A 9,395-nucleotide genomic window follows, 5' to 3' on the forward strand; every position below is an offset into this window, starting at 1 on the left:
ATGAAAATTATAAATACTAAATACTTTTCGGATCAATTTAAAAAAAATATGAAAACTAATTGAAATATTAAATATATTGATAATTTATATAATTTTACAAATTTAAAAGAGGTGATTAATTAGTATTTATTAGAATCAGTCCAATCAATCTGAATATCCTTTTCCAATTTAAAAGTAAGTATAAATAAAAATATATATAATTATTTTAATTAAAAACAATGCATAAAAAATATAATTATAATGTACTGAGTTTTGATTTTTGATCCATTTTTCTTTATATATTAAGTTTTATTAGAGTACTTTTTATGAATTGGACTTTTATTATAGGCTTTTTTATATCTATTAATGAAGGAAAAAATTCAACCTTCAATACAAGATCGAACCTGATATTTACATAAGTGTGTCTATTATTAATTAAAAATATGTAACATAATTAAATAATTTTATTAACTTATATGCATCAGCAACTTAATATAATAAATTATTAAGAAAATATAAAAAATATAGAGCTTACATTTATTGAGCTCAAGTAACACAACTACTCAAAATTTGATTGAAAAAATTAACATATTTAAAAATTTAAAAGAGTAGCAAGAGACTAAAAAATTTAAGAGTGTACTATAAATGTTTGTTTTAGCTTTCAGAATTTTTTTTAATATCTTCATATATTTATTATTTTATTTTTTAATTTATCTTTCACAATGATCAATAGAGTAATTTTGTAAATTAATATATATATATATATATATATATATATATATATATATATATATATATATATATATATATATATATATTAAATTGACTTATAAAATTGAATATAGTTTGTAAAAAAAAAAAAACGTTAAATATCATTTTACTCCTGTCATTTGGGGCGAATTCAAAAATAACTATGTAAAAAAATACAAATTTCATCCTTATCATTTAAAGATTCTTTCATTTTGGCCCCTCTGTAATTTGGTCAACAAAAATGCACAAGTGGCTTGATATTTTGATTAATTATTATTTTTAATTTTAAGTTGACTTTTTATTTTATTTTAAGTTGACTTTTTATTTTATAGTGATAAAATACTCAAAAATTGCATGTGGAAGTTGAACCCACCAGCTTCAAATTACAACTCCATCTACATATCCCCTAGGTGTCTATTATTAATTAAAAAGTTATACAACATAATTAAATAATTTTATTAATTTATATGTATCAGCAACTTAATATAATAAATTATTTAGAAATTCTAAAGAAAAATATAGCTTACATTTATTGAGCTCAACTAACACAACAACCCAAAATTTTATTATAAAAAAATTTAAAAGAGTCTTATAACAAGAGACTAAAAAAATTAAGAATGTACTTTGAACTAAGAATGTACTATGAACGTTTGTTTTAGCTTTGAGAAATTTTTTTATTTTATTTTCAAAAGAGGATTGCTATTTATACACTGGAATTTTACACCCAATATTTACACCAGTTTAAATACAACATACTCACCTACTCATTTGTATTGAAAAAGGTTAAAAAATAATTATAAAATATAATAAAAAAATTAAACCGTATAAGAATACGGTGTAAATGTCACTTTTTGTGTAAGTGTAGCATTCCTCTTTTCAAAAATAAGGTGTATGAAACTTTTTAAAAATAGTATGTTACATTAAACTTATTTTTTATAAATTAACAGATTAATTTTGACATCCAATAACATAAACATATATTATTAAAAATTAAAACATAATCAAAACTTTTAGTTTTTCAAAAAATAATTTTCATAAAAAGTAATTTTAAATAACTGTAAATTTAAATAATATTTAACGAATTTAATTAATACACACTAACTGTGTAAAGTAATTTTTTTAATCTCTTATTTAAAACTATGACATTTAAAAAAGTTATAGTGAAATTGAAACATCTAAAATAACATTTTATTAAAAAAAATTATATTAATTTTCCATTTGAAGTTTTTCATAAACAATTTTATCGTAAATATTTGTAAACAAAAATATAAAACCATAAAAAATATGTTTTTAAAAAAAAAAAACTGAAATAAACGGCCAAGAAACAAATGATGTATTAACAACAAAAATTTAATAAATAACATTTTATCATTGAAGCAATAATTATTTTAAAAAGTGTTCAAAACTCAAAGAATATTAGACTATGAGATACTATCTCAGCTTATAAATACAGCAACATCAACCCCAAAATCGCAAGCAGCACATCCCAAAAATAATTCAAGTAGCAAGATGGCCACTTTTGATAAAAACTTACTTCTAAATTATGTTCCAGTTTATGTAATGCTCCCTGTAAGTCATCATACACACAAACTAGTGTGTTTCTAAGCAACCAAGTTCAATCATTATTAACATAAAACATAAATAAATACATGTGCTTGTGTGTCTGTGTTTATCGAATTATTTAACATGTTTTCTTTACTTTTTCTTTGTAACAACTTTTTCAGCTCGGAGTTGTTAGTGTTGATAATGTCTTGCAAGATCCAGCAGGTATTAAAGCACAGCTGGTGCAGCTACGAGCAGCAGGCGTCGATGGTGTTATGGTTGATGTCTGGTGGGGGATCATTGAAAAAAATGCACCTAAGCAGTATGATTGGAGTGCTTATAGAAGCTTGTTTCAGCTTGTTCAAGAAACTGGTTTGAAACTGCAAGCAATCATGTCATTCCACCAATGTGGAGGAAATGTAGGGGATGTTGTAACCATCCCAATTCCACAATGGGTGCTTGACATTGGAGAATCAGATCCTGATATTTTCTACACCAATCGTTCCGGTACTAGGGACAAGGAGTATCTGACTAATGGTGTAGATAACAAGCCTATCTTTCATGGAAGAACAGCCATTGAGGTTGGTTGATCATTGAAATTGTAACTGATTTTCTTTTAACTAACATCACTACTTTAATATGATCTGCAAATGCAGCTATGTGACTGATCTCGGCTGTCAGATCTAAATCAGTGGTTGAGATCAATTAAAATTAATTTAATGAATATGTAATTTGAGCTACTGGATCTAAAATCAATGGTTTAGATTTAAAACTGCAAGGAAAAGTTGTATAGCGCGTTTAACTAAAGTTCCTTGTTTACACAGTTATATAGTGATTTCATGAAGAGTTTCAGAGAAAACATGTCAGATTTTTTAAAATCAGAGGTTATTATAGACATCGAAGTTGGCCTTGGTCCAGCAGGAGAACTCAGATACCCGTCTTATCCACAAAATCAAGGATGGGTATTTCCTGGAATCGGAGAATTTCAGGTGATTATGACCTTGCTTTCAAACAAAATTGTTTCTGGATTTTCAATTCAGATCTAAAATTATAACATAAAAAAAAATGAAATTATGCAGTGTTATGACAAATATTTGAAGGAAGATTTCAAATCAGCTGCAGCGAGTGCTGGCCATTCTGATTGGGAACTACCAGATGACGCTGGCACGTACAATGATGTACCAGAATCTACTGAATTCTTTAAAACAAATGGAACTTACCTCACCGAAAAAGGGAAATTCTTCTTAACTTGGTACTCTAACCGATTGCTGAACCATGGTGATCAAATCCTAGATGAAGCAAACAAAGCTTTCCTGGGCTCTAAAGTCAAAATAGCAATCAAAGTAAATTTCATAAAACAAAAATTAATTAAAGACAGTAGTTAGTTACCTTCACTTTTTCCTGATTAATTAATCTCTAACTATGTTAAAGGTTTCTGGAATCCACTGGTATTACAAAGCCCCGAATCATGCTGCTGAACTCACTGCTGGATATTACAACCTTGATGATCGAGATGGATACCGTCCCATTGCTAAAATCGTGTCCCGTCATCATGGCATTTTGAACTTTACATGTCTTGAGATGAGGGACACGGAACAAAGCTCAGAAGCACAAAGTTCACCACAGAAACTTGTTCAGCAAGTAATTCATCACAAATTTCAATAATTTGATGCATATGTGAAATGTAAAATGTTGTATATAGAAGTGGTTAATAAATTGAAAAACATGAACGTTTGCGCAGGTATTGAGTGGAGGTTGGAGAGAAAACATTGAAGTTGCTGGAGAAAACGCACTTTCAAGATATGATGCCACAGCTTATAACCAAATCTTACTGAATGCAAGACCACAAGGTGTCAACAAAGACGGTCCTCCAAAACATCGGATGTATGGAGTGACATACCTTCGTCTATCGGAAGATTTATTGCAACAAACAAATTTTGACATATTCAAAAAATTTGTGTTAAAGATGCATGCAGATCAGGTGAACAGATGTCATGCATGCACTTGAAGGATGATATTTATGAACTTGTTTTCAGTTTAATAATCACTTTGCTGCCTCTTAACCCTTTCCCCTTAAATTGTAGGATTACCGTGAAGATCCTCAAGACTACAATCATGGCATACCACCATTAAAGCGATCAAAACCAAATATTCCTGCTGATGCTCTCGTTGAGGCAACTAAGCCAACACCGCCGTTCCCTTGGAATTCAGAAACAGACTTGAAAGTTGATGGTTAACTTCCCAATTTGACGGGAAGAATGGTTACGGCATCTGCTGGAAATAGTATCTACTGCTTGGGATTTTCATAATGCACCTACATGTGTAATGCAAATAATATTTGAATAATGAAGCAATGTCTAGACATCAAGACATTTCTTCTTGTGTGTACTTTTTTCATGTGTTTTCCAGTCTGCGAGGTTTATATCAATGTCTAGACATCTAGACATTTCTTCTTGTGTGTACTTCTTTTGTGTGATTTCCTATCTGCGAGTTTGATAAACCGTGTTTTATCGAGACACTCAACTCTGCTTATAAAAACATGTATCACCATCTCCAAAAAAGTGAATAAATATATTTAAATAGCATATTGCTTTTTTCCATAATCCTCTACAACAGTGTATAGTTCTGTAATCATATCACTTGAATGTTATATTGTGAACATATGAAGTTAAATTAAATTCTTAATCTTACACTTTTGATGGCCCAAATATTTCACCTTATAACTAACTCAGTTGCTGAATTCTATAATTGAATTAAAGGATCTGTCAAAACCGAGACTAGACTCAGGCCACTCTTGATTTTGAGTTATTGAAACACAGATTCTTACAAAAGATAATGCAATAAAGTCAGAACCTATAACATTACCATTACTAAAAAAAACTTGCAAATTGCTCTTATTTGGTGGGTTTTGACAATTTGATGTGAATTCTATGAAAGAAATAATATTGCTTCATCCATGAGAACCAATCAATCTTCGAAGACGGTTATGCACAATATACAAGAATGAGTATTAAAACTCATTCTAAAAGACTTCAGAAGAAAACCAGGAGAGTTTTGTTCACAAACTCAAACCACAGTCTCTCAGACGCATAGATGTTGGAAAGGCAAACATAACCACTCACCCCGTTTGGATTCTGAGCTGATATATCAGTTAACTTGAGATTCCTATGTAATCTGCAAGCAGAAAGGAGAGGAGTCCAAAGCACAGTAATAACTAATATAAGCGTGTGTCTGAGCAGTTTACCGTGAAAAAGAGAAGCTCCAAAAGGGAGCTTCTAGTAGACGTGTGTTTGCATTGATTCCCACTGCTGTTCCAAACACATGCTTAAGTCACTTTATCAACAGTTTTACCTCCACTGAACATTTGACTGAAAAACTCCATAAGACCATAACTTTAAAAGCATCCCATGTTTTTCATAGCCAGAAATCATAGAACTCCAAGATACGGTATCTTTAACTTTCAACCCTTCAAACAATTTCTTAGCATCAGATATAAGCATGAACACTGAGAAGAGCAACCAAAGTAATCCCATCTCCATCAACACCACATCTTCTCATTCTAATTAAAAACTACCAAAGCATTCCCTGATTGACTATTCTTAACATACCATGATATTTTAGTGTTCCATTAAGTTAAACCCCTCACAGGCATTTTATCAAACAGAAACCTCGCAGTTTCCATTTCACCAAATTTAAAGTACAATGAAAGAAGCGAATTTCCAAACACCAAAGCATGAACCTTTCTACCCATTTAACGAAACAAGAGATCACCACAAGCTTTAAGAACAAAAGGGTATGTGAAATTATCATCCTTTGGTCCATAAAAACGAATTCTTTAACAAGTTAGGATCGAATCATGAATAAGAAACATAAATAATAGGTGTTGCAAAATTAGAGCCGGGAATGATGATGAGGGTTTTTTGTGTTCAATTTTAGGGCGAAAACGGTGATTTGCTTCATGAATCATGAACAAAAAGCATAAAAACCAGCATAAAGGAAAAATGGAGATGCGGGGTATCGATCCCCGTACCTCTCGCATGCTAAGCGAGCGCTCTACCATCTGAGCTACATCCCCGTGATGTTATCATTTTCTTTGTTATTGTATTAATATAATAATTATCTATTGTTTTTATATTATATAATACTAACTGAATGTTTTTTAATGCATTGTTGTTTTTTTTAAGTAATTGTCTTGATTGATTCTTGTTAGCTCAAGTACGTGACACAACGATCTATGACGTGATTATCCTTTAAAGTCATTGTTTTTATTTTGAACTTTATTTTTAAAATAGATATTTACACTATTTATATTATTTTCATAACTTATTTAAAGATGGGATAACTATTTTAAGTTTATATCGAAAATGTTTATTTATATGAATTATGGTGATTGAGGTTAAGAATGAAATATTAGAAGAATTTGTAGGAGCATTTTGAAGTTTAGTAAATATTTATAGCTCTCTATGTCTTTTATTATTATTATTATTATTATTATTATTATTATTATTATTATTATTATTATTATTATTATCATTATTATTATTATTATTATGTGAGTAAAAAATATTTGTTAGATTTCCCTGTTGTTCTTGTGGGTTTATTGTAATTTATTCAAGATGATTTTGTCTCATGTTATTACACCATACTTAAGCTTAGTTACATAAGGCACCGAGTTTGTTAGAAGATTAATGACATGTCATGATAGTTTAGTTAGAGGTAGTTAGCACAAATAATTGTATAAGGCTAGTAAACCATAATAATGTTAGCCTAGACCATTATATATAAACTCCAAATATGGTTCTCTCAAAACTAATGAATAAGATGGTTCTCTCAAATCTAATGAATAAGAGACTTTACATAATATAGTATTTAGAGTACTCTTAGGCTATGTACAATGGTTTGCATATTTAACACTCTCTTTTTTCAATTTTTATTTTTCATTTCATCTTCTCTTTCTTTCACATAATAATTCAACACTAATTTAATTTTTACTCACTACAATAGTTTTGTTTAATAAAATTCAACACTCAATCCCACCATTTTCAACAATCACAACAACTAATAAAATTTTGCAAAGTAATATATGTGGGCCCACACTTTCTCATTCAACATGTTGAATGTTTTCAACACATATTAATTCACATCACTTTCAACTATTTATTCAACACCCCATTGCACCTATTCAACTATTGAATAATTTTTTCAACACCCCCATTGTAAATGGTCTTATGAAGAGATTTATTACCCTCTTCTTTCATTTTCCAACTTCATAGTTTTATGATCATTTTTTCGATCCTTCACTATTATTCCACTATAACACTTTCTTTTACGGATACTTGTAATTACGATTTCTTCATCATAATGCCACCAAAAGTTTCTCAACTGATTCAGCCTCAGACTAGTTCAGTGTTCTATGTTTATCCTAGTAATGGTCCTAATTCAATTACCATCGTTACGAAGCTTGATAGAAGCAATTATGCAATTTAGAAGAGATCAATGCGCATAGCTCTTGGCACCAAGAACAAAATTCCAATCATTGATGGCTCTTTACAAATTCCTGATTATGATGATTTGGATCGTACATCTTAGGAAAAATGTAATCATTTGGTACATTATAGGCTTTTAAATTCAGTCTCTGATTTAATAGCTCAAACTATAGTTTTTCATCATGAAAACTCCTTCGAAGTATGGATTGATCTTAAAGAAAGATTCTCCAAGATTAATCGTGTTCAAGTTGTTACTCTTAGACCTCAACTGAACAATTTCAAACAAGGTTCAAAAATATTCTTGATTATTTCATTGAGTTGAAGACATTATGTGATGAAGTTACAGCTTATCGACCAATTTCTGCATGCACATGTCCCTATCCTTGTAGGTGTGAAGCTATGAGATCAAAAAGACATTACATTCTTGAGGATCAAGTCATCCATCTTTTTGACTAGTTTGAATGATCAATTTGGTGTTGTAAAGACTCTGGTATCTATGATGGAATCCCTTTCATATATCAATAAAGTTTACTCTTTGATTACACAGGAAAAAAGTAATCACAATCTTGCACATGTGCCTATTGTTGATGAATCTAGTATTCTCACTAATGTCTATTGTTGTACCCCAAAATTTGCCCCACACTTATCAAAAATTCAAAATTGGATTTTTATAAAATTTTGAGGTCATTCACATTGACGTCTTGAATTTTATAAATATTTCAATTTAAAGTTTATTTTAAAATATAATAATTTACTCTTAAATTATTTATATTTTAATAAATAACAAAATGTTTGTCTATGCTTCATACACTTTTAATTGGCTTTTATTTCAAACAAATGACATAACCCAGTAGGTAAGAATTTGAGAATAAGGCTTGCAAGTACATAGTCTTAGGTTTGAATCTCACTTCTAACACTTTCTCCTTTTATTTGTTTCTAACTATAGTTTTAATTTCCAGTCAAAAAAAAAAAAACTATAGTTGTAATTTTATTTTTATTACATTTATATTAAAAAATCACAAAAAAAAAAATAAGTTTTTTAATCATTTAATTTTAATTTTCATTTTTTTTAATTAAGCATTTTTTAAATATTCAATTTTTTTACTTTTATTCACTTTTTATTCAAAAAATCACACAAAAAAAAATTAAGTATTAGTATTAGCCTTATATCTAGTTTTTACGTTGTTATTTCAAGTATCATGTTTTAATATCATTTAACTACAAAATCATAAACCAATCAAGTCTTTAACTTTAATTTTCAAAACACATACCCGACAACATCAATAACATTTCCAAAAAAAACAATTTATTTCTGTCCAAAGCAATACTTCAACAGTAAAAATCAAGATGGAAACCACGTGAATACAAAAACATAATGACATTTAATCTGTGTTTTTAAATTGCTTCCAGGTTAGGCATTTCTCTTTCACGATAAAAACACTCTCTCACAATACACAAAGGAGACTCATTTTCTTCCACTCCTCACTTTCATGTAAAAATATCACACAAACTTCTCCTAATTTTTCTTTATTTTTAGCAAGCTAACAATATTCCCACTATTCTCTCTCACATGTATATGCAACCATTCCCAGTACAAAACCTCCACCCATAACAATCACCACCCAAAATTTCATTGCT

At 29.2% G+C, this 9,395-nt stretch overlaps 1 protein-coding gene and 1 non-coding gene across 2 annotated transcripts; one reads left to right on the forward strand and one right to left on the reverse strand.

Moving 5' to 3' along the window:
* Positions 1 to 2,139: 2,139 nt before the first annotated feature.
* LOC131634911 (beta-amylase-like) lies at positions 2,140 to 4,874 on the forward strand. The gene is made up of 7 exons (XM_058905535.1): positions 2,140 to 2,298; positions 2,454 to 2,852; positions 3,096 to 3,260; positions 3,351 to 3,614; positions 3,703 to 3,912; positions 4,013 to 4,252; positions 4,356 to 4,874. The coding sequence occupies exons 1-7, from the start codon at positions 2,239 to 2,241 to the stop codon at positions 4,506 to 4,508; spliced, it is 1,491 nt and encodes a 496-aa protein (XP_058761518.1). The 5' UTR covers positions 2,140 to 2,238; the 3' UTR covers positions 4,509 to 4,874.
* A 1,399-nt stretch (positions 4,875 to 6,273) lies between these two features.
* On the reverse strand, positions 6,274 to 6,346 carry TRNAA-AGC (transfer RNA alanine (anticodon AGC)). Its single transcript has one exon. It is a non-coding gene; the product is annotated as a tRNA-Ala (tRNA).
* Between the last annotated feature and the right edge of the window lie 3,049 nt (positions 6,347 to 9,395).

This window comes from Vicia villosa, unplaced genomic scaffold, assembly GCF_029867415.1.
Source record: "Vicia villosa cultivar HV-30 ecotype Madison, WI unplaced genomic scaffold, Vvil1.0 ctg.001377F_1_1, whole genome shotgun sequence".
In the NCBI taxonomy this organism is placed as follows: domain Eukaryota; kingdom Viridiplantae; phylum Streptophyta; class Magnoliopsida; order Fabales; family Fabaceae; genus Vicia; species Vicia villosa.

Bases quoted from the DNA above. Each gene is read 5' to 3' on its own strand.
- LOC131634911 (XM_058905535.1), top strand. From the start codon at position 2,239: ATGGCCACTTTTGATAAAAACTTACTTCTAAATTATGTTCCAGTTTAT. The intron at 2,853-3,095 runs GTTGGTTGATCA...TTGTTTACACAG, and splicing joins ATGGAAGAACAGCCATTGAG to TTATATAGTGATTTCATGAA. The intron at 3,913-4,012 runs GTAATTCATCAC...ACGTTTGCGCAG, and splicing joins CACAGAAACTTGTTCAGCAA to GTATTGAGTGGAGGTTGGAG.